The sequence below is a fragment of the Triturus cristatus genome, chromosome 5_2, assembly GCF_964204655.1.
Source record: "Triturus cristatus chromosome 5_2, aTriCri1.1, whole genome shotgun sequence".
Classification (NCBI taxonomy): Eukaryota; Metazoa; Chordata; class Amphibia; order Caudata; family Salamandridae; genus Triturus; species Triturus cristatus.
The window spans coordinates 355,772,308-355,797,870 of NC_140588.1; the positions used below are offsets into that span (position 1 = coordinate 355,772,308).

Here is a 25,563-nt window from a genome sequence, read left to right on the forward strand (position 1 = left end):
ATATAAACACTAATACGGAGGGCTGGTCAGAAGTCGCGGACTTAAATCGCTATCGGGTCTTAGAAATAGAACCTGATCCTTCTGAGCCCTTTCCTATCCCCTCGAGTTTTATGGAAATGGCACCCTCTAACAACCTTCCCAATGAGGAGATGTCATCTTCCCCAAAATCCTCTGTTAATGATGATCCATCTATTACTTTGTTGCTTACAAGCCTCACGGCGGAATTAAAAACTTGCTTTGAAATCTCAGAAAATAACCAAAAAGTTATTCGAGATGCCTGTGGTAACTTGGAGAAGAAATTTGACGACCTAAGCTTAAGAACAGGGCTCCTTGAAGGGGAAGTAAAGGTCCTTAAGGAAACAGTGGTGGGCAACTCAGCACAGATAGAGGCATTGAAAAGAAGAGATAGGGAACAACAGGAGAGGCTCGAGAGATTGGAAAACTTTTAAAGGAGAAATAATTTGAAGTTTTTAAAAATTCCAGAGGGCAAGGAAGGAGAAAATATTAAACTTTTTCTTGTGCATTTAATTAAAAAAGAGCTACTTTTGGAAGAGACAGAGGAAGAGATTAGTTGGGGTATCCAAAGGATACATAGGGACCCATACAGACTCAATTCAAACAAGCCTAAGCCAAGAAGAATTCTGGTAAATGTTTTTCATTTTTCCCTAAAGGAGAAAATCCTTTCTCGTGCATTAACAAAAAAAAAATTGCAGATCGACTGAGTAAGTTTCGAGGTTAGATCAGACGTCTCGAGTGAGACTTTCAATAGGCAATGGGAGCTAGGCAAAAGATTTGACCCCCTAAAGAAGCTTGGGGCGTCTGTGCATTTGAAATTCCCAGCAATGCTGAAGGTAATGCTAAACAATAAATTGCATTTCTTCCGCTGCGTAGAAGAAGTAGACAACTTTATTGAGAGTTTTCAGTCAGGGTCCTGAAAGGAAACGTACCTTTCCTTCCTTTTTTTCCCTTCAAATTAATTTTTTTCTTATCCTCTTATAATATTTCTTTTCTAATACAGAATATATACATGTATAATATTAGGCTACTCCGGATAAAGGGCACCCATAGGGCTTCCCTAAATTGATATGTCAGGGAAGGGTTTTCCTGTGGGGGGGGGGGGGGGGGGGGGTCGGGGGGGGGGCGGTTGTCGGGGAGCACAGGGTGGGGAGCAAAATGGGGGGGGGGGGGGGGATATTACCCTCATTTGCCATATCGGAATTTAAATCTCTATTTACTGTGTAAATCAGAATCGAGCTCATAGATAGTGGTCAAGAAAGAAATGAATGAGATAAAAATACTCTCTTGGAATGTTAACGGGTTAGGGGGTAGAGCCAGACGAGAAAAAATTATTCAATACTTGAGAGATTGCCAAGCACAAATTCTCATTCTGCAGGAGACCCACTTGACAGAGGCGGAAGCTACTAGATTTTGTGTAGCTAAAAAATTGATTTCTTGGGCAGTTGTATCAAAGCAAACAGCGGTAACAAAGGGTGTCGCAATTTTGATCAAAAAGGGAACAAACATCACGATAGAAGGCAAGATATCTGCGGTTTCAGGCAGGTGGTTAGTAGCAAAGGTTAAGATTTTTGGCCATAATTATACGCTGGTGGGCTATTATGGCCCCAATCAAGACGATACAGGCCCTCTGGAAGCCCTATATGCTGAGTTACTCAACTTCTCTGACCCGATTATTATGGCGTGAGATTTTAATGCTGTAATTGATCATAAACTGTGTAGATCATCGAACAGTAAGGCAGCAGTTAACCCTAAAATGTCGGCAATGGTACATCATTTGAATAAACAACTAGGCCTTTCGGATGTTTGGCGAGAGAGAGTAGGCCATACAGAAGTTTTACTTTTCACAATAAAAAATACAGGCACCACTCCAGGATAGGTTATTTCCTAGTTGGTTATAAACTAAGGGATGCAGGACTAGATATTCATCATACAGGGGTACATCTCTCAGACCATTCTGCTATACTACTTCGAATTAAATTGGGTCAAACGTGTTCTCAATCTAGATGGACACTAGATCGTTCCATCCTGTAGGACCCACAATATCTTGAAATGTTAACCTCTGAGACAGGAGAGTTCCTTGATAATAATCTGGCTCCTCTTCGATAGGCACGGTCTGGGATGCATATAAGGCATTTTTAAGAGGGAGACTAGGTACCCTTGCAGCTGCCAGGAGAAGATCATATCATCAGGAGATCTTAAATTTAGAACAGAAAATTCGTTACCTTGAAGATGGCCTGACTTCAGTAAGCAATCGGGGACAACAAGATTTCAGATTGACTGAAATTGAGACCCTAAAGGAAACTCTCTCAACAATTGTCCAGGGGAGGCTAAAAGAAAGGTGGGATACTGGTCGCCTGGCACATTTTGAATATGGGGAGGGATCCGGTAAATTATTAGCTTGGAAAGTTAAGAACAATCAAGTTAGGAACACAATTAAGGAGATCAGGTGTGAACAATCTGAGGTTCTACTTTCTGAAAATCTGGCTATAGAACAGGCCTTCCAAAAGTAATATGGGGAAGTTTACCAGGAAGACTTAGTAGTCACTCAAGAAGAAGCAGCTAGCTGGTTGGCTCAAGATCCGAGCGACCAATTACCTATGGATAAGAGTGAGTTTCTGAATAGTAGTATAAGTATATTGGAAATCCAAAAGGTTTTAAAAGAGGGTAAGAAAGGAAAAGCTCCTGGGCCAGACGGTCTGCCACATGAAGTTTATAAGGTCTTGGCGGAAGTGTTAACACCAATACTGTTACTTATTGTTTAATAGAATATTTTTATCCGGAGTGGGCATTCCAGATTCATGGAAAGAGGCCACTATTGCCCTAATTCTGAAGCCTGGTAAATCACCTAGAAACTGTGATTCATATAGGCCAATATCACTTTTAAACTGTGATTATAAGTTGTTTGCGAAAATTATTGCAGAAAGGTTGAACAGGGTCATTCCAATGGTTGTGCATGAAGATCAAAAGGGCTTTATCCGTGGTAGAACGCTTAAAGATCTGACGTTCAATCTTATAGGTGCAATAGATTTGGCCACCACCTATGAGCTTCCCCTGGCGGTCATAGCACTCGATGCTGCTAAAGCCTTTGATCGCGTTAATTGGGTCTTTTTAAAAGCAGTATCTAAATCGCTGAATCTCGGCCATAATATTAGCAGAACCTTGGAAGGTATTTATGCTGCTCCGACTGCTAGTCTTTGTTAATGGGGCCCTGACAGACTTGATCCAGATTTTAAGGGGAACTAGACAGGGTTGTCCCTTGTCCCTCCTCTTGTTCGATTTATATATTGAGCCATTGGCTAGAAGATTAAGAGGATCTTTAGTAATTTTACCCTTTGAATATAAAGGCTGGATTAAAAAGATTGGCCTGTACGCAGACTATATTGTGGTTTTTACTAGGGATACACAGAAAGCTCTTGAGTCGATTTCAAAAATCACTACTGATTTTGGCAAAATCTGAGGTTATAAAATCAACGAACAGAAAACTGAGATCATGGCCTGGAATTTGAGAGCTAGTGGAGTAAGGTGCACTAATGATATGAGATACCTAGGGGTAAAAATTACACATGATATTATGAATCTCACGAAAGTAAATTTTGATTTTGTTAAAAAAGAAGTGCTTACCTTGTTGAAAAATTGGGCCCACCTTCCTCTGTCGTTTGGCCGGGTCAATCTAATAAAGATGGCAATCCTTCCAAAGTAAATTTTTCTCTTTGAGGCTATCCCTCTTCCTTTTGGCAAATCTTGGTTTTTAAAACTCCAGAGTCAGATTAGCTCCTTTATTTGGGCTTCCAAACGTCCACATGGTTCTTGAGGCTGCTGGACACACTGGAGTTTCGCTTCTGCAGGTTCGAGTTGGGGACAGGCCAGTAGGGATGGGGCCAAGTCAGTGGGCGTCCTCCTCTTGTTAGCTTCAGGCACGGATGTTCGGTCCTCCTTCTTCTTTTCTTCTTCTGGTTTCTTGTCTGAGAAAGCAAGGTTCGGGGTGTCCCCTATATACTAGATTTAGAGGCGTTACAGGTAAGTAAAGATTGGGACCAATGGGTCCCTTCCTTGGGGTCGGTACTCCCCCTATTATGCCACCCTCTAGTGGGAGGGGGGCATATGCTTCACTCTGGTTGGCTGGGTCCCCCCATTTGCAAGATGGCGGGGACTGAGAGTTGTGCTTCACCTCGCCTCGCCACCTGAGGGGTGGAGTTGGCAGAGGTGGGCACACCTCTCTTCCTCACTTGTTTTTCCCGCCGGTTCTCCTGCCCAAAGTGGGGGTCAGAACTAGTGGGGACCAGTTGCTGAAAGCAGCAAGTGGCCTGGGGAAGCTCACAAAGGCGGCAAGCCATTTAAGCTTCCCCTTCGTGGACCCTGCCATCGTGGGGGAGGAGGCTTGGCACCTTGTCCTAGGATGTGCATTGTTTGAGGCCCTGAGAGCAGCACGCTCTCGACCCAGGGATCCAGAAACATATCTGGTGGTGGCAGCTGAAAGCAGCCACTCAGCCTGGACACTAGTGGTAGGTCGTTTTTCAGAGGGCATATCTAAGATGCTCTCTGTGTGCATTTTTCATTAAATCCCTCACTGGCATCAGTGTGGGTTTAATGTGCTGAGAAGTTTGATAACAAAGTCTTCAGTGTATCCATTATGGTGCTGTGGAGTTCTTAATGACAAACTGCTAGCACCATATACTCTTAATGGCAGCACTGCTCTTACAATGTCTAAGCATGGACAAGGACACTGTAGGGGCACATGGCTCATGCACCAGTACCGTCAGCACTGGTATAGGGCACCCAGCTAGAGAGGTGAATGATCTATGTTGGGGCAATGGGTTGTAGGCATGGCACACAGGGATGTGTGCCATGTCGATTCTTCACTTTGTTCTGCACCATGACACGCAGCCTGCAAAGGCAGTGTGTGAGTGTAAAGGTACAGGACCTCTAAGGGTGGCACAATAAGTGTTGCAGCCCATAGAGGCCTTCCCTGGGTACCTGTGGTACCATTTACCAGGGGCTGACCTGTGGCCAGAGATGCAAATTGGGTTTTGTTTTCAATTTAGCTTTAGGGAAAGAACGTAGGCCCTGGGCACCTGATTGGCAGGAGCCCAGGGCACACTCAGTCAAAGCACATCCGCAGTTAAACAAAAAGTGGGGGCAACCATGCAGGAGCAGGGCACTTTCTCACAGGGGGCGCCACTGAAAACATAAAAGGAAGAAGACAATGTGGGTTAGGTGCATGCAGCAGAAGGCCGCGGGACGGTTGGGTTTGGTGTATGCGGGGAAACGGAGTGTTATAGTTAAAAGTTTTGGTACTGCTGGAATCCCAGGGGAGACCTGTGTTACCTAACGTTTCTAGGAGATTAACCCTTTTATGACCAGTTGAGCACCTCTTGCAACACATATTTCTCAAGCTACTGAACAGATTTACACCAATACAATCAATCTTCCTTATTCGATTTTTTTTTTTGGGACATTGTTTTTATTGTGTCGGAAAAAGCAAACAAAACACCAAAAATAAACATAAAAGAGCCATACATCATCATAAGTAATGCCAATATTACTTGATAACATCCATCGCCAGCTATTCCGTCACACTTAGATTATACATATTTATACACACAATTTCAGTTCTCCCCGACTTCATCCGCCCCACTCTACCCATCTTCCCCGGTACATTACGACTCTCCCCAGTAATACCAGGATAGCCTTTAGTCACTAAGCTCGGATTCAGAATCTTCCGGTGGTGGGGCGCATATGTCCCCCCGAAAGGTGTTCCAGTTACCCCATACCCGTTTCCATTTGCGTGGGCATCCCCTATTGATGCAGACTGCCTTTTCCGCCACCATGGTGCTGTCAAGGTCTAGACACCATTGCCGATGGGTGGGGGCCGCGCGCGCCCTCCAGCGCTGCCTTATTCGATATTTAAGAGATAAAATCATAAAAGTCAAACGCGTCACAATACATTTCATTACGAATATATGCACCAATCAACGAGAGCACGCTGTCTGAGTAAAGCTCTAACTTTATGCTAAATTTTGTGTCATTCTGTTCAGCTGGTTTTTCATTAATCAACGAGCAAAGTTTCCTTTGGGAATTAACTTGGCAAATCAATGTTTTGGTAGCTCGAAACCAACCACCACCACCCCCTTGGCAAACCTACTCTTCCCCCGCTTTTTTTTTTATGTGGCCTCCCACTTGAGGGTTCAGCAGTACATTTTCCATGAAGGAGCCGATTAGTCAAACAGTACCAAAGTTATTAAGGAAGAAAGAAATGCCTTTCCTCTGAAATGTCCGACATAACTAGGACTACCTTGATCGTAGCGCTGCTGTGTGTGTGTGTGTTCGTACCATGTTTTGCTGTAGATTCACATACTCTGCATAATACTGCGAAGCACATTTTTCAGTGCCACCATGTTGAAGATGGTGGGACTTAACCAATCAGAGCTAGGGGTATGCCCCCCTCCCACAGGAGGATGGCATAATAGTGCTTGTAGACATCCCAGGTGAGAGACCCATTGGTTCCTACCTGTTACTCCCCAGTAACACCACTAAATCTAGTATTTAGGTTGCTCCCCCAGACCATGAAATCAGATTCCTGGACACTACAGCATCGCACCAGCAGAGAAAACTACAGACCCCAACTGACTTGCCCCAGCCCTCCCGGGTTGCCTGCAGCCCTTGACGATACTGCTCCAAAAGATGACCCATCCTGCAGCCCAGCGACCTCCAAAGCCTTGGGCGGACTGCCTGCCTTTCGACAAAGACCAAGCTGTCCCTTGGACAGAGGACCTGTCAGAAGAAAACAACTTTAAAGAACAAAGACCTCTGCCCTGAGGAACCGCGAAACCACCGCCAGACCCACCTCTGTACCGGACTCGCATAGCCCGAGTCCAAGTGGCACACTGGTCCTGTGAAAGTACCCCAGCGCTTCTGAGCAAGAGTCCACCATGGGCTGACCCCTGCCGGACTGCACCTCACGCATGCAGCCTCAGCACGAATACTCCCCTGACCGTGCTCTGCCCGGTAAGACTTTTCTGACGACTAATGACACCCTTCCACCCGAAGCCCCTGGGCCTTCGGGAGTGCGACCAACAGTGTCTCTACGTCCCCTAGCATCTCTACTTAACTGGACAGCTGTGGGTTTTCTTTGTCCGGTCTCCTGGCCGGAGCCTGCAGCCTTTATTCAAAACCGATCTCTCCCATTGGTTTACATTGGGCGCCCAACGCTGTGTTGGCACTTTTCACCTGACCGCCCCTGTGCCGCTGAGGGTGTAAGTTTGGTGCTGCCTTGTGCTCGCCTGTGCTTACCTCAATCCCCGGAGACTGGGTTACCAAACCGCTTTACTCACCTCTGAGCAGTATCTCTTCAAGCACCCCCTTTCTCCATTGGATAACATTGGTGCCAGATCCCAAATTTGAAACCTGCACCCGGCGCCCTTGTGCCGCTGGAGGTGCAGAATTGCTATTTACCTGAACCTTGTCTGGTGCTGTTTTTTATCCTGAAAACTAAGACTGTAAGTTTATACGTACCTGCAGAACCGCATTCTTTTCTACCTCCCATAGGTTAACATTGTTGAACTGAATATTGCACTGTGTCCACTTTTCTTGAAAAACATACTTAGCTTTTTACTTATTTGTGGTCTTAAAATAGATCTTGAAAGAAACTTATTTTTCTAAAATTAGTGTGGATCTCCTTTTCGAGTGCTGTCATTTATTAGGCTCTGTGTGTATAACAAACGTCTTACACTCCTCTATGTTAGGCCTAAGGCTGCTCGCCCACACTACCACAAATGGAGCACTTGGATTTACATTGAGCCCTGTACTCTTCTGAGGGAATCTGTGTACTCTGCACAATATAAACACTTAGTGGTATATTCTATAAAGAGCCAGCTTCCTATAGGAACGCTTCCCTGGGATTGACATTTACACACACTAGTTCTTTGTGCACTGTTCAAGCAGTTCTCCCTTAAATTGCAGCTAAACATCTATCCGTCCACGAAGCCTGTACTTCAGATCCAGTAGCCGTCAAATTTGACGCACCAAGGCCTCTATTCTCAATTAGTTTAGAGTTTTTGCCAACGCTTCTTGGAGAATGCACCTAGGGCAAGGGTATGGAACGTTAAACCTTCCAGTTCTGCCCTATGTGTAACACATAATACCCCTGCAATGACCATGCTAATGATGACTGGAACCTCTGCCTTTCTCCAGAACACTTTGAGAAGCCTGCTTTGCCTCCCGCTTTGAAAATATCCTACGGTACAAGAAGGAAAGCAGGTGGGCCCATCACAGGATCCAAATCAGTGCCATGTCCCTCTATGGCACCCCAAGGTCAGAGGCTATCCCCATCAACAGAGGTCGAGCACAACTCCCACAGGAGTCAGTTATACAGTCCTGAGTTGACCCAAATATAGCACAGACCTTTGCTGTGTGCACCTAGCCGAAACACCCTGGATTCGAGAGGCTTGATTGACATTTGAGAGGACTCCATTTAAGGGCACTGAAGTACACCATGCTTCAATGCCACAGTAGCCCCAAAGGTCCTAAAAGCCACATTCGGTGCCCAAATAGACCCCAAAAGCTCATCAGCAACAGGCATTGAGGACTGCACCGAAGATCCTTTGCTGCTCAAAGCGGATACTACAGAGGGGTTTATCTTCACAAAGCAATCCAGAGGTCCTGGCTGCAAAGCAGAACACACTCTTCATCCACCTGCACACAGGCAACATTCTTGCCAAACCTTCAGCACTAGGACTCATTAGGATCCCTAAAATAATCTGCTGACTTGGAGGTGGTACAAGGACTTAACACTTGCAGACCGCCAAGTACCCGAAGAATGAGGGTGTTAACTACTTAAGTAGAGATTAAATATAAGCCTGCCATCAACAATCCGACTTGGTTTCATAGACAAATTGCCCCTGATCACTGGTTGTTCACGCCATCTGTAAAATGGCTTCTGTGCAGGCCACTGGAGATGACCCTCTGCCTGACAAGGTGTCCAAGCAAATTGATGGCCCTGGAAACAGGTAGCACTTACGGCAGCTGCACATTGTAAACTCAGTGGGCTTCCTCTCCATGTACGACTGGTACCACTGGGAGGAGATGGAGGAACTGGCATAGCACCTACCAGAGACCCATTGTGAATGAGGAAAAGATTGATTGCGAAGTGGAAAACCATCAGCAGTGCCAACATTAGATGCTCCCTCGACTCTTCTGTTAAGGCCGCAAGGGGTGTCAGCACCTCTTGAACTTTCCTTTTGATGGGGAGCATCTGTTCGACCCTCCCCAGGTCGACTAGATAGCTGAAAAAATCAAAAAGGACACTGACATTGCCAAATCCATGGGCTCCCTTCAGTCCCCCAGTTACAGATCTGCTTCACGCAAGTAGCAAAACTGGGGTACTCTAAAACCGGCAGGTTCAGGTCAGACACCAGCAGTTCCGCTATGACCAACAGCAACCTAAGACATTTAAAAGAGGGGCCTCACTCTAAAACCGGCAGGTTCAGATCAAACACCAGCAGTTCCGCCATGACCAACAGCAACCTAAGACATTTAAAAGAGGGGCCTCTAGAGGAAATAGCTGTGAGAAGGGCAGAGGTGGCTCCACAAGTGGCACCTCCGCTGCAGAACAGTAACATCCTCCCCCTTTCCTTTCCCATGACCACATCACACCTGTCAGGAGATGGGTGAGACACTTCCTACCTCAATGGGACAAATATCACCTCAGTCCAGGGGGTTCTCTTCATTGCACGGGAAGGGTACTGCCTTGATTTCCACACAACCCCTCCCAACATCCCAGCCCATCATCACTTACTGAGTTCAGACCCCCATGGCCCCTGGAGGAAGAGGTTCAAGTGCTCGTAGCAAAGGGTGCCATAGAACCAGTATCTACACACCAGTGTGGGACTAGGGTGTACTCCCTTGCCCCTGTGCCTCATGGGAACAGTCCAGCCTGCACTGCCAAGCCAGGTCCTCCCTGGATCGCAAACAAGCATCCAAGTACTGGTTTCGGGGTTTCACACCTCATCAGCCAAGATAGCTTGAATCCAGTGGCACAGTGAGCCCGGGACCCACGCCTGGTCATACCCGGCGTACTTAGGGCGAGGAAGCAAAAGAGACACAATTGATGGACGGAATGCAGAACAAATCAACACATTCACCCCCAGTCAAGAGATCTGGGTTAAATCCATCATTCTCTCACTTTGCCACTGGATTCAAGCTAACCTGGCTGATATGGGGTGTTACTCCAAAACCGGTCCCAGGATGCTTGTTTCCGGTTCAGTGAAGACCTAGCTTGGCAGTGGGGTTGAACTGTTCCCATCAGCCACAGGGTCAAGACTGATTTGCATATAGCTGGGTCTGAACTGAGTTGGCGAAGTGAGCTAAAGAACGATGATGGATTCAACGCAGATCTGTGACTGGGGTTGAGTGTGAGAAAGTGCCCTCTTTCTACATGGGTGCCCCCACTTTTTGCTGAACTGCAGATGTGCTTTTGACTGAGTGTGCCATGGGCTCCTGCCAATTAGGTACCCAGGGGCCTATGTTCTTTCCCTAAAACTACATTGGAGATTAAACCCAATTGGCACTCTGGCCACCGATCAGTCCCTGGTAAATGGTACCACAGGTACCCAGGGCACTGTGACCAGGGAAGGCCTCTAAGGGCTGCAGCACTTATAGTGGCACCCTTTAGAGGCCCTGTACCTTTACACTCACACACTGACTTTGGAGGCTGCGTGTCTTGGTGCAGAACAAAGTTAAGAGTCGACATGGCAAACATCCCTGTAAGCCATGCTTACAACCCACTGCCCTGGCATAGATCAGTCACCCCTCTAGCTAAGTGCACTATGCCAGTGGTGAAGGTGCAAGTGCCATTGTAAGTGCAGTAATGCCATTAATAGTATATGAAACTGGGAGTTTATCATTACGAATTCCTCAGTACCATAATGGCTGCTTTGAAAACTGAGAAGTTTGCTATGAAACTTCTCAGCACATTAAATCCACACTGATGCCAGTGTGAGATTTTCTTTTTTAAATGCACTCAGAGGGCATCTTAGAGATGCCCCCTGAAAACGACCAGCCTCTGGTGGGTTCCCTGACTGGTACACACCAGCCTGCCACCACAAGGCATATTTCTGGACCCCTGGGTGGGAGCCTTTGCTCCCTGAACCAAGAAACAAGGGTTTTCCTGGGCAGAGGTGTTCACACCTCCCCCAGGCCAGGAAGAGCCATCTGGCAGGGGAGCTTCAGATACTTTGCCGCCCTTGTAATGCGACCCCCAGCCTCTCCTGCTATCAGGAGAAGGCCCCCTTCCTGTCTCCCATCCTTTTTGGTGAGAAGACGGACAGGAAAAATTAGCACAGCCCAGAAGGTGTGCCCCCTCTGCAGTGCCAGCCATCTTGCAGATGGCAGGCACTCTCCAATCAGGATTAGGGATTGTGCCCACTCCCCCACGTGGAGTGAGCACATCAAGGGTGTTGTCACCCTAACGTCAGTAGCCCTTTAGCTACTGACCTTGAGACTCCTAAAACACCCCTAAATACAGTATCTAGGGAGCAGCCCTAAACCAGGAAGAGAGATTCCTGCAACCAAAGAAGAAGGACGAAAGAAGACACCCAGCAGAGGAGACTGTAGAGAAGAACTGACTTGGCCCCAGCCTTACCGGCCTGTCTGCAGTTTCCAGGGAATCCTGCGCCAAAAATCGACCTGTCCTGCTGCCAGCGACCTCCAAGACCCCGAGGAGGACTGACTGCCTTCAACAAAGACCAGATCTTCTGTGAACAGCATCTCTGTTCAAAAGAAAACTCCCAAGACAGACTCTGAGCCTGCTGAGGACAAAGAAACAAGACGCCTGGAACCACCACTGCACCCGTTGCCTACAGCCGAGTTTGAGTGGCCCACCCATCCAAGCGAGGTCCCCTAGTGCTCCAGAGTCCGATTCCACCATGGGTTGACCCCTCCAGGACTGCACTGAGACCTGTACTACCCCAATGCCCTCGTCCCCAACCTTGAGTGGCTGGGTAAGGTGAAATCCGACCTTAAGACACCCCTGCATCCAGCCACCCTGCACCCTTAAGAAGAGAACCCGAGGTGCACCTACGTCCCCATGTCCTCCAACTTACCTGCCTAGCTGTTGGTTTCTCCTGGAAGTCTTCCTGGACCGAGCCTGCAGCCAAAATCCCAAACTGGCAACCCCCATTGAAAACAACCGGGCAACCAAACGCCAAAACAGCACCCTGGTGCTAGTGCCGCTGAGGGTGTTTCAAGGGTGCATCCTTGACCCTGGGGGAACTCTGGTTCTAGCCCTAAAATACCAACTCCCACAACAAAGTACTTACCTGTTAACATATAAATTCATTTCTCTCCATAGGAATACATTGACTGTTTTTCCTTGAATTTTTTTTTTAAGTGGGGAGTTGATTTGTATGAAAACCTGAAAGACTGCAACTGTAACAAAACTGATTAACTTACCTTTTCTGTAGGAAATGTCCCAGTGTGATATCTAGGCATAGATATCACACTGAGTAGAAAAAGTAACTGAAAAGTAATCTGAAAAGTAATTTTGACTTACCCATATTTCAATCAACTGCACTTGAACCTGCATTCAGTTGTAAAACACTTCATAAGATTTTGCAAACTATTTATTTCACTTACCTGTGCCCGGCTTAGCTTGGTTCTAGAAATAAAAAAAAAAAAAATATTTTTTTATACAAAATAAATTGGTCTGAGCTCAGTCTTTGAGTGTGTGACATCATTTGCTGATTGAGTGTGTACAACATATACTTAACACTACCCTCTGATAAAGCCTTACTGCTCGCCCACACTACCACAAATAGAGAGTAAGGTGCTACCTCTGCCTACCGTTGGGGTTCCATAGGACTCTGTACACACTATACCTAATTTTGGTATAGTATATACAGAGCCAGCTTCCTACAGCGGGTACTGCCAATGTAACAACGAAAACAAAGAGAAGGAAAAAAAAGCCGCCATTTTTTTGAAAACTTACTTACTTTTTTTTTTACTCGCTGCACTCTAGTAATTCTCAAGTTATACTTAATGTTGTTAGTTAGCTTCTACTGTTGTTAGTTTCCTATTTGACAGCGGCTTTCAGATCTGCCGAACAAAAATATAGTGGTAAGTTAATTTTAAAAAAACCCTGCATTTTGTATGGTGCATTAAAAAGCTGTGACACATACAAATTCTTTTTGCAGGCTTGGATTTGGGAGTAGGTGTTTTAGCATTTTCACATGCTTGGTTTCGTACTACCATTTTAGGATATGTATATTCAACAGTGCTGCATTTCTTATTATTCAAAGCATCTGTATGTCTTTTGGATTACCATCTTACCGTATATCTTAAAAAATATAAATATTGTTGTAAAAATTATATTTCAGTTATTGGAAAAACATATGACTATGGAATCGATATGTGGTCTGTTGGATGCACACTGTATGAACTCTACACAGGAAAAATATTGTTTGCTGGAAAAACCAATAATCATATGTTGAAACTTGCCATGGATCTCAAAGGAAAGATGCCTAACAAGGTAAGAAAAGTTTTTTTAAAAAAAGAAATTAAAATGCTGTTCCTTACGCTTAAGACAGTGTTTAGCTCTTCCTTATACCTAGAATTGTCGGAATCAGATTTTGTTTTCTATAGCACCATTGAATTGTGATGGCCACCTCTTAGACTGTCTAACTTCATTCTATTTATGAGCCTAGTATATCAGTTCTCAGGTGAAGTCCTATGAAAACAGTTTAGGTTTCAGGAAAAATGTGATATAAATTCTAGCTGATTGATAGCATTCAGTAGTTTCCTACTTTTCTATCTCTGAAAAGCCTTACTTCTTTAACAGTCCTATCCTAGATTCTTCTGCATTGCCAAACAAGGGATAGCCGACAAATAGTATAAAAGAGAATAATGCATTCTGCCAGAGATAGCCCAGTTTCTTGGTGGTACAGACAAAAATCTCTGCAGGATTGATTTAATCTCATCCAACATCGATTTACTCTCCGGCCACACTATCCAAAACAGTGATGGATCAGTTAAGCAACCTTCTTGCGTTTTTTCATACTCATGATCTGCAGTGCTCGCTATTTCTCACTGCGTCAGTATTACAGCGTGAATCTTTTCTGGATTCATATGCTCTGCCTTATTCCGCCATCTAGTGCTTGCGTCCTGAATCCTCTCCAAAAATCTTAGGTCTTACTACTATTTACAATTGCAAGATGGATTGCACAAACAATTCAGTTTTGCCACAAAAATACAGGTGTGACACTACAAAGCAATCCTGGTGCACACTCACCAAGAAAAAAGGGAGCTACTTTCCTAGCCAATACTCCACTTCAAGACATTTGTTCGGCAGCAACATGGTCATCAGTGCACACGTTCACAAAACACTACTGTGTGGACATTCATATGAACAAAGAAGCTCAAGTCGAACAAAAGGTCTTACAACATCTGTTTTCAAAGCAACGCTCATCTTCAACCCAGCCACCACTGTAGTAATAAACTGCTACAAATCCGTTACATAACATGTGAATCCAGAGGAGATTCATGCTGCAAAACGCATAGTTTCGTACCTTTTGGTGTAGTTTTGCAGCTTGAAGAATTTTCTGAATTTACAAGCAAGCCCACCCTCCTCCGCCAAGAAGATGAGAGGTTAGGTAGAAAAAGAAAAAAAAGAATCTGAAGATGACGATCAAAGGTGGGAGCGTCTGGAGAAAGCACAACATCCAAAGCAGCACCAAATGGAGGCACGTCGAAGCCCATCAACAACAAACACAACCAGCAATTACAATTCAATAGGTCTCGCACTGCTGAAAGTTTGAGCTATTGGCATTGCAAATGATAGTGTTTGTTAGATTATTTTTGTTAAAAAATATCCCAGCAGTAGCATAAGTAATCAAATCCACGAAGCTAGAAAAGGATGCAGTACCACAGGCTGTTACTAGGTGGCCTTGTGGAGTTGTAGTAGGACCTCAGTTAGCTACATAAGGTACTGCGCCCTTACTTATGCTACCGCTTAAATCTATTTTAACAACAAAAAACAAGTCTAGCATACATTATTATTTGCAACTCCAATAGCTTAAACTTTCAGTAATGGGAAACCTATTTCATTGCAAATGCTTGTTGAGTGAAGTAGGTTAAACTGTCTTTAATGTGACTGCTAAAAGTAATCACTAAAATGATTCCTTAAGCCTGCCTGCAAAGTTAAAAACTGTTTTCCTCTGCAAATCTACCACTCTTAAAGAGTCAATATGCAGTGTTTGGATGAGATGTATAGTCAGCATATGTTATGAGTGTGTTAGTAACAAATGTGTCCTGTAAAAGTTAAGTCTTCTTCAGCTGAACTCCACCAATCTTCTCTCTTGCTCTACCTATGGTGTTAGCAGGTCTGACTCAGCACCCAGTAAACCTAAGTCTGGTATGTCTGGGTCTGGAAACCCTGCACCGTTTTTAGTTACCCACAATGGTATCCAGGTGCACGTTCCAGGGAAATTTGCAACGGAGACCTCAGATAATGAGAAAATGTGCATCCCAGCACAAGAAACAAGCGATCAAAAGTCCACCAACTAAAGCTAAATCACAACAGGAGTCTGTTTCTGGAAATTCTACTTGTTTGAAGTGTGTGGGAGAGTCTCCAAAGGAAAAGTTATTTCTCAGCCAATACTGCAGAGGCCTTTGCTTTTCTTTCAGTTTTTCTTCATCGGCCGTGCTCAGTGAAGCTAAACAGCTTGGCTCCACTATACTTTACTCGGCTAGGGATCTGGGCCATGAGTTGGAAGTGGGTGATTTGGAGTTGTTTTTAGTAATTGGTTATTTCCTTACCACTGTTGCACAGCGTAAGTTGTTACAGGCAAGGATTGGATATGCAATAGTTGAGAGAAATATAGCCCCCCCCACGCTCGGAAGTGTGAATCCTTTATCCACTAATATCAGTAGATATGTCTCTATTATCTTGGAACATTGCAGGTATTGGGCAAAAGGTTGTGTCTGAGGATTGGGGTAATTTTATAGACAAATATGATATATGTCTGTTTCAAGAGACCTGGGCAGTGGATCCAGTTCTTCGGGTGGGGTACCTTTAATTTTTATATCCCCGCTATTAAAAAAAGCCAAGGGCGACCCGCCGGTGGCCTGGTGGTATGGGTCCGTCAAAACCTATGCTGTGGTATTGTCCCCATACAATCCTCGAATAGCGATATTCTAGCTATTAAACTCATCTGGCCTCACGGGCTAACATTGGCCTTGTTTAATGTCTACGCTAGAGGCTGTAGGGGTGGCCTAAGGTCAGAGGTAGTAGCCGCCTTGGATATTCAGTTGGATGCCCTCCCTGACTCTATTTCATCAATTGTGGGGGGAGATTTTAACACCACGTTCGAACCACTAGGGGTCGAGGAGCAGGAGATAGCAGCGGAGCAGGATTTGACATGGGGCATTCAAAAGCTTGAGATCCCAGTTGTCAAAAGATGGACTGACGCTGCCATCCAATTGAAAGTATTGTGTCTAGAAAGAGGTCTTAGAGCTGCTAATGGGCGTACTAGATCGGACCCATCAGGAGCTAACACCTTTGATAACGGACGCAATTGTAGCCGGATCGACTACCTATTGGTAGACGTAAAGCTTTGGCGGTGCCTAGAGGATATGGAGATTGTATGGCGTATGGAAAGTGATCACTACCCTCTCTGTTCGGATTTCTTAATATTATCCACGGTGAGGGCTGTGAACTCGACAGAGGGTCACATAACATGTAACTTGGTACTATCTAATAATAAGCGCCAAGTAAAATGGAACAAGATTTGTGAACACCCTATAAAGTTGGCCGCTCTTAAAATAGAGGTTGCGAAACAAACGGCCTCCATAGGGTCTAGAGCCACTAGCCCAGATTTCCCATTGATCATGTATGAATCTCACCTATCCCTATTTGCTAAGCTAAAAACATATTTCTTACAAGATGTTAGGTCCAGTAAGCAGACCCATAAATCTAAAAAGGCTGGTTGGTTTAATGCCAATTGTATAATGGCTCGTAAAAAACTGTGTGAAGCGCTTAAATCTAAAGATCACTCTGGGGTTAGGGAGGCTAGGGATTCCTACAGGTGGGAGCAAAGGGTGGCAAAAAGAGAATGGGACAATGACAAGTGGCAGGATTTAAGAGGAGCTTGTGCAGCCAAAGATTCCAAACAATTCTGGAACATTGTTAACTGGGATCGGGGAGGGAGCCCAGATACGCCCCAAAACAATGTAGCACAGACACAATGGCTTGCTTTTTTTAAACCCCAATATGCGAGTGGCCCTCTGGGAGAAGTTCCACCCTTGATTCCTTTTAAATTTTACCGAGGCACGGTGTTTTCCCCCAAGGATGTAGATGCAGTACTCGATCGTGTGTCGGGAGGGAAGGCCCCTGGATTGGATGGCATTCCAGCCGATGTCTTTAAGCGACATACCAACCTGGTGCCAGTATATTGCCTGTTTGGCCAACGCAGTGGCCAATGGGTCCCCAGTGCCACCATCTTGGAAGGGAGCGGAGATTATCCCCGTATTCAAGAAGGGAGATTAATCTCTCCCAAGTAATTATAGGCCCATTAGCCTTATAGATTCCATACAGAAGGTAGTGGGCCGTATGGTGCTAAACAAAGTTCAAATGTGGGCGGAACAAGCAAAAATGTTATCTCCATTTCAAGCAGGGTTCCGTTCCTGCACTAGCACCATAGACCAGGTTTTCCAGTTTATTACAATTTACTGGAGAACCGGGTCTTGGGAGAAGGTTCATTATATGCCGTCTTCGTTGACCTTAAGTCGGCGTTTGATTTAGTTCCACGTGGAAAATTATGGGGAGTGCTAGGGGACATGGGGATTGAGCAGGAATTGCTAAACTTACTCGTCCGCTTACATGAGGACAACTTTGCCAGGATTAGATGGGGGTTACAGGGCGAGGTTACTGACACCTTCCCAGTCGAGCGTGACGTTCGACAGGGATGTGTGTTGGCCCCCACCCTGTTTTCACTGTACATCAACGGGGTGGTAGAGCACCTCTCCCGAACGCCATCTGATGCCCCGATACTGGCGGGAACTCGTGTCCCAGTCCTCATGTTTGCGGACGATACATTGATTATCTCCAGGACCGCATTTAGCGATTTCTGTACTCAGAGAGGACTTGAGATTAATACCTCAAAAACTAAGTTTCTGTCACTTAATCAGCATAAGTCCTTTAAGGGAAGGATACTATTAAATAACGTGCCTTTGGAACAGGTGGATGTTTTCACGTATCTAGGCATTTCCCTCCAAAAGGATATGGGCTGGAAAAATCATCTGAACCTTACAGTTCTAAAATTTCATCAGCATATAGGTGCCCTGCTGATGAAACACAAAACGTCGCTTACTAAACCTGTAACTCCGGCCCTAGAAATTTATAACATCAAAGTGGTGAGCTCAGCTCTATATGGAGCTGAGCTATGGGGATTTAGCGACTTAAGACGCTTTGCCCTGGCAGAAAATAAGTTTCTTCGCTTCCTGGTTGGGGTTCCTCAAAGCACACCGTTGACCCCACTTCGTTTAGATCTAGGCAGGAAGATAATTGAGGTTACCCCAGTATTGGAACTTTCATAGATTCTCATGCTTTGTATCATTCCCTGTCGTCGGAATGGGAGCCTCGGTAAATAAAAAATATATATCATAACCATAGAAACAAAAGAGAAAATAGGCTTAGGCCTCATCTCATTTTGTAGCATATCACCGTCTTTGTGTAAAAGAGCCCAAACTTTTGCCAGGACCAATCAGCACAGCCTCACCCTTTGGAACCTTCCTGAGAGAGCTCAGAGCCTCAGATTTTTCTACCGCACGTTGTGCTAGGGAGTCTCCACTGAGCTCTGCTCAGTTTTGTCAACTTTTCTTTCAGAAATTTACATTTTAACATCTGTAGTGACATTATGTCAGAAAAGGAAAAGAAAGCCTTATTCAGGCCCTGTGCTTCTTGTGGAAAGAAGAGACTTTTCATTGAGGATAAGCATGAGAGTTGTATTTACTGCTTATACCCTGAACACAAGGCCACAGACTGCAAGATTTGTCGGACCTTATCTACTAAGACTTTGCGGGACAGAGAGGGTCGATTGCTGACATGGCTGCAAAAGCTGAAGACCAGGAAGGAGGTTCTCTCGTCAGATGAGGAGGATTCGATTTCTGGCACCTCCTCCAGGAGATCAAAGAAGAGGGGTAGGTCATCTCCCTCCATCTCTGCGGAACCCCCTCTCAAAGCCCCTCACGGGATCTCTGAAAGGTCTGAGGAGGCTGGTCCCATGAAATCTCCTCACGGAAGTGAAAAGGAGAGGCATGGACAGGCTGCTGGTGTGGACACAGCCTCTAGGGACAAAAAGGAGGTTTCTATATCTTCTCCTCCGTCCCAAAAGGAAAAGCCTGCTAAGAAACACTCTGCAGGAACTCCACAGATGGCTCCTGTGAAGAAACAGCGTTTGTCGACGGTGATTAAAGCAGGTACGTCGACGACGATTTCCACGGTAAAAACTGTTTCCTTGGTTTCGTCGACGGGACCGTCGACGATGTCTGCTCCTGTTTCATCGTCTACGATAGCTTCATTCTCGTCGTCGACGACGGTTTCCATGAAGCTCCTGTCGACGGCAGTTTCGACGACGAAGACCACGATGACAACGACGGCGACGTCGTCGTCGATGCTGATGACTACGAGTTCGTCGACGAGACCATCGACGGTTGTCCCGTCGACGATGAAGAAAGCTCCGTCGACGAGCTTGCCGTCGACGAAGAAAAAGGCTCCGTCGACGATCCTACCGTCGACGACGATTCAAGCATCGTCGACGACCTCATTGTCGACGACGTTTCACACTCCGTCGACGAAGACTACCGTGCCGTCGACGATTTCATCATCTATTTCGTCGACGCTTGGTATTCCTTCGACGACGACTCCGTCGACGGGACCGTCGACGGGTCAAATTTCTGGATTTTCAATACAGAGGTTGAAAATTACACCTGACATGACATCACCTTGGCGGGTTACGCCTTTACCACCATCTATGCTACTAGATGAGTCGGAGGAGGAGGAGGATGAGGTTGAGCAGTATAGGGATGCCTACAGTCCCTCAGATCTGCATGTAAAGCAGCAAGAGACTGATACTGAGGAGTATTTTGGACAAGATGAGCAGGAGGAACAACAATATGTTTAGCAGGAAGTACGTCCTCGCACTTTGAGACAGGACATGATAGCTTTACCAGTTGCTCTGGTTACGGACTTGCAGGCGATGTTGCAGGACTACAGAGCTCGATTTCCATCACACCCTGACGTTCCACCAGTGCATCCATCTACATCAGTGGTTCCGCGAGGGCCGTCAGTGGACTTGCCACCTCTCCCTAAAGACATACCGCGTACCTCACCAGTGGTGGTACCAGTAGTGGTTCCTCAGACTTCGTATCCGGAACCTACCAATGAAGATACACAGGATGTTGATACGGATGAAGAGGATGAGGTGCACGTGGTCCCACTAACTGATCCAGGGGATCCGGATGTGAATCCTGATGACACTGGAATGCAAGATCCGGATGCTGCAGGGCGGGACACGAACGTGTCGCCTCCGGCAGATATTGGGGGGTTCCATAATCTTATGGAGCGTGCATCCAAAAGATTTGGTCTGCCTCTCACATTGGAACAGTCGGACTGTTTTCTATATGACTTTAAGGCACAATACAAAAAGTCTGTCAGGTCAATTCCCATCATTGAGCATGTGTGGGATGAGGGAATCAAGATTTTGCAGAACCCGGCTACTGTCATCCCGGTTCTTCCCCGGCTGGAGAAGAAATACAAGGCCCCTGAGGGCAGTCCTGCATGTCTTCTTGGACAACCAAAGCCTGACTCTGTGATATCTCAGGCCGCACAGAGCAAGTCCAAGAATCCTTCAACACCTTTGACTACGCCTCCGGATAAGGATGGCAGGCGGCTGAACAATGTAGGGAAGAGATTTTCCACCATGGCCAGTTTGTTGGTTCGGGCAGCAAATTCATTAGCCATTCTAGGCAGGTACGACCGCCAGATGTGGTGCGACATGGAGCCGTTTATGGATCTACTACCAGACTCTAGTCAGGAGGAGGCCAAGCAAGTCCTCATGGAAGGAGAAAGATGTTCCTCTGAGGTCATTGACTGTGCTATGGACATAGCCTCTACCGCTTTCAGGGCTTTGGCAGGGTCAGCGGTCTTGCGCCGTCAAGGCTGGTTAAGAGCAACCTGGTTCCGTCAGGAGGTCCAAAATAAGATCCTGGACCTTCCATTTGACGGGGAAATGCTTTTTGGCAAGCATGTCGATGAGGCCCTGCAAAGCATCAAGAAGGACACGGACACAGCAAAGTCCTTAGGATCCTTAAATTATCGGAAGGTTCCATTCAGAGGAGCTCGTGGACGAGGGTTCACTTCTTACAGAGGCAACCAGCGTCCGTATTCAACGCAGTCAGGACAATCATACAAGGCTCAGTACTCGAACCAACGCCAAGGTCAATCGGCGTCTTTCTCTCGTCAGTCCCAGAGAGGACGTCAGAATCGTCAGGGACGAGACAATGCCAAGAGGCAATAGCGGCCTCCTGGCTCTGACTACTGTTCCTCCCCTACCAAGGACACCGGTTGGGGGCAGGATCTCCTATTGTCTGGACAGCTGGGTCCTTATAACATCGGACCGGTGGGTTTTGAATATTGTTCAGAGTGACCATACGTTGGAATTCCAAGATCTTCCTTCAACGAGAGCTCCGGACGCCCGTCCCTCAAAACATCTCCGACTGTTACATCTCGAAGCCCACCAACTATTCATCAAGGGGGCAATCGAACCGGTGCCTCTTTCACAGAGGGGCATGGGTTTCTATTCCAGGTTCTTCCTGGTTCGGAAGAAGGCAGATACGTGGCGTTCTATACTAGACCTAAGGGAGCTCAACACCTATCTCATCAAGCTCTCCTTCAGGATGGTCACTCTCCAGGATATTCTCCGTCTACTGAATCCGGGTGATTTTTTGGCGTCCCTGGATTTGGAGGATGCGTACTTCCACGTTCCAATCCACCCAGCTCACAGGCAATATCTACGCTTCACAGTAGGCAAGAGCCATTTCCAGTTCAAGGTGCTTCCGTTTGGCCTTCGGTCTGCACCTCGGATATTCACAAAGATGCTGGCACCAGTCGCTGCTTTTCTCAGAAAGCAATCCCTAGAAGTGTTCCCATACTTGGACGACTGGCTCGTCAAGGCTCCATCGCTCAAGGCAACTTCTCAAGCCGTTTCAACTTGCATTCAATTGTTCGCCCACTTGGGTCTTCAGCTCAACAGGTCCAAGTCGGTGCTGATACCCTCCAGGTCGCAAAGGTTCCTTGGAGCTATTCTGGACACGACACTATGCACCGCTCGTCCGTCGGAGGAGCGTCAACGCAAGCTCATCGCCTCCGCTCGTCAAGTGCTGCAGAGGAAATATGTGTCGGTTCGCCTGTACAAGTCCTTAATCGGATCGATATCATCCTGCATACCATTAATACCGCATTGCAGGCTTCATATGCGTCCTCTGCAGGAGGAGTTAGACAAACAATGGCGCCAGGCAGAATGGTCATTCAACGACAAGTTGTGGATAACACCCGGTATGCGCAAGGCCTGCGAGTGGTGGCTGGTAAAGGAGAACATCGCAGTAGGATTAACATTCCGGACTCCACCGTCTCCTATGGTGGTGACCACAGATGCCTCCTTAGAAGGCTGGGGAGCGGTACTCCAGGAGCTTCAAATCAGCGGTCACTGGAGTCCAGCACAGAGCCTAAACCACATCAACCTCTTGGAGCTGATGGCCATTCGCTTAGCCTTGCTGGCGTTCCTTCCCAGAATTCAGAATCGTGCAGTGCTGGTCCGGACGGACAATACGACGGCCATGCACTACACCAACAAGCAAGGGGGAACAAGATCGCAAACTCTGTCCAAGGAAGCTCAGACGATCTGGGATTTTGCGATTTCTCACAAGATCACCCTACAAGCCGAGCACCTAGCAGGATGCCTCAACATCACGGCGGATGCTCTGAGTCGTCAGACGGAAGTGACTCACGAGTGGGAATTAGACCAAGCCACGCTGGAGGGAGTGTTCGAGATATGGGGTACTCCGACCATAGACCTCTTTGCATCCCCGGAGAACGCCAAATGTCGGTTTTACGCAAGCAAGGTTCCCCATCGAGGATCTCTGGGGAATGCCCTTTTGATTGCTTGGTTCAGTGCATTTTGCTACGCTTTTCCTCCCATTCCCCTCATTCCTCGAGTTCTCAGGAAGGTCAAGGCGGAACCGTGCAAGATGATTCTCATTGCTCCAGCGTGGGCCCGGCAGTTCTGGTTCACGGAACTCCTGCTTCTCTCCCAGGATCGCCCAATTCGCTTGCCGCTGATTCCATCTCTGTTGTCGTGGGATCAGGGACAGGTGCTCCATCCGGATCCGAAGTCACTACACTTGACAGCGTGGCTCCTGAATACAGAGAATTCCGTCATCTGAATCTCTCCAGGGAGTGCAGGGATGTTTTGTCTCAGGCACGGGCGCCAGGCACTAATAAGACATATAGGGCAAAATGGAAGAGGTTTTGTCTGTGGTGCCAGAGGAATAAACTCCATCCTTATAAATCCCTGCCACATCAGGTTTTACCTTACATCCTGTTGCTGGCTAAATCAGGTCTGGCGCACTCTTCTGTCAAGGTACATTTGGCTGCCATATCGCGTTTTCGACTAAAGACATCGGGGCCATCCCTATGGTCCGCGAGGATTGTAAAACAGTTTCTTAAAGGGTTGTTTCGGATGTATCCTCCGGTCCGAGCACCTCCACCGATCTGGCAGCTCAACCTAGTACTGGCTCAGCTCATGAAAGCTCCCTTTGAGCCAATTCACAGGGCGGACTTGAAGTTCCTCTCTTGGAAGCTAGCCCTCCTCTTAGCGTTGACATCGGCTAGGAGGGTTAGTGAACTCCAGGCTCTGTCCATAGTGGAGCCATTTCTACAGTTCAAAAAGGATGTGCTAATATTGAGAACCAACCCAAAATTCATCCCGAAGGTGCCTTCGTGTTTTCATCTGAATGAACCCTTGATTTTGAAGTCCTTTTTTCCACGTCCTTCTACCCAGGCGGAACGAACATTGCATTCTTTGGATGTCCAGAGATGTCTGACATTCTATCTCGAGCGCACACAATCTTTCAGGAAGTCTACACAGTTATTTGTTTCCTACAGTGCACCACGGAAGGGATTGCCTCTTGCTAAGAGTGGTATTTCCCGCTGGATCTCCAGTGCAATTCAATTCTGTCATCAGGCTGCGGGCAAACCTTTGGACAGAAGGGCCCGTGCTCATTCTACAAGAGCGATGGCGTCTTCAGTGGCTCTTTTTGCTGGAGTTGCTATCAAAGACATTTGCAGGGCAGCAACGTGGAGCAGTGTACACACCTTCACGAAACACTACTGCCTGGAGTCGGTGGGACGAGATGACACTGCTGTTGGTCAAGCAGTCCTCAGGAATCTTTTTCATTGAGAGGTGAGCTTTCCCTACAATCCCTCCATCCTGGTAAGCACATTTGGTTCAGTGATGATTGTTTTTTCTGGATTACCATGTACTAGTTTTTACTGTAAATTGAGATGGTTATGTAAGGCCAAGTGTCTACCAAAATGTGCTTTTGTGATTTACTGCTAGCTATTCTGATACAAAGCATGAGAATCTATGAAAGTTCCAATACTGGGGTAAGAAAACAAGTTACTTACCTGTAACTTTGGTTCCCCAGTATTGGTAACTTTCATAGATTCTCATGCGCCCACCCACCTCCCCTGGGAAAGCTCTGCCGGTTTACTGAGGTAGTGGCTGTTTGCACAACGGCTACGAAAATCTGAGGCTCTGAGCTCTCTCAGGAAGGTTCCAAAGGGTGAGGCTGTGCTGATTGGTCCTGGCAAAAGTTTGGGCTCTTTTACACAAAGAGGCTGATATGCTACAAAATGAGATGAGGCCTAAGCCTATTTTCTCTTTTGTTTCTATGGTTATGATATATATTTTTTATTTACCGAGGCTCCCATTCCGACGACGGGGAATGATACAAAGCATGAGAATCTATGAAAGTTACCAATACTGGGGAACCAAAGTTACAGGTAAGTAACTTGTTTTCATATGGCAAAGCTACGTCCACTCTAATACTGGTGGCGACTATGTTCCACCCCGGAGCTCTCACATTTTGTACAGGGTCTAAAAGATGTGATTGCTCTGGATCGCTTTCACAAAATAGGCTGGCTCAAAGAGATTAGAACCATACTTGCCAAACTTGACTTTTTGCGTCTCTGGGATTCCCCAGAGACCTCTGCCTTCCCAACCAAGTTGGAATTAAAGCAAAAATATTGGGAAATGGTATTCTCGTCATCATTTAATGCGATCACTGCCACTAGCTTGTCAGGCCGGTTTTTGGATTTCAAAGCCAGGCCTGTTTGTGAGTTGTTTTGGGACCTAATAGAGAAGCCACTTGTTCGGAAATTATATTTCGAATTCAGGACAGGCTCCCTCCCCACCAAATCTTTCACATGTAAATGGG

The 25,563-nt window shown here is 46.4% G+C and overlaps 1 protein-coding gene across 16 annotated transcripts in view; it reads left to right on the plus strand.

Moving 5' to 3' along the window:
- The window catches only part of PRP4K (pre-mRNA processing factor kinase PRP4K), a 632,535-nt gene that overhangs the window by 452,328 nt on the left and 154,644 nt on the right, over positions 1-25,563 (plus strand). For all 16 annotated transcript variants that reach the window (XR_014962111.1, XR_014962103.1, XR_014962108.1 and 13 more), the window contains exon 13: positions 13,389-13,540. Coding sequence is in view for 1 of the 16 variants with exons in the window: in XM_085607184.1 (XP_085463310.1) it covers positions 13,389-13,540 (152 nt within the window). In the remaining 15 variants the exon portion in view is untranslated. The remainder of the gene's footprint in view (positions 1-13,388; positions 13,541-25,563) is intronic.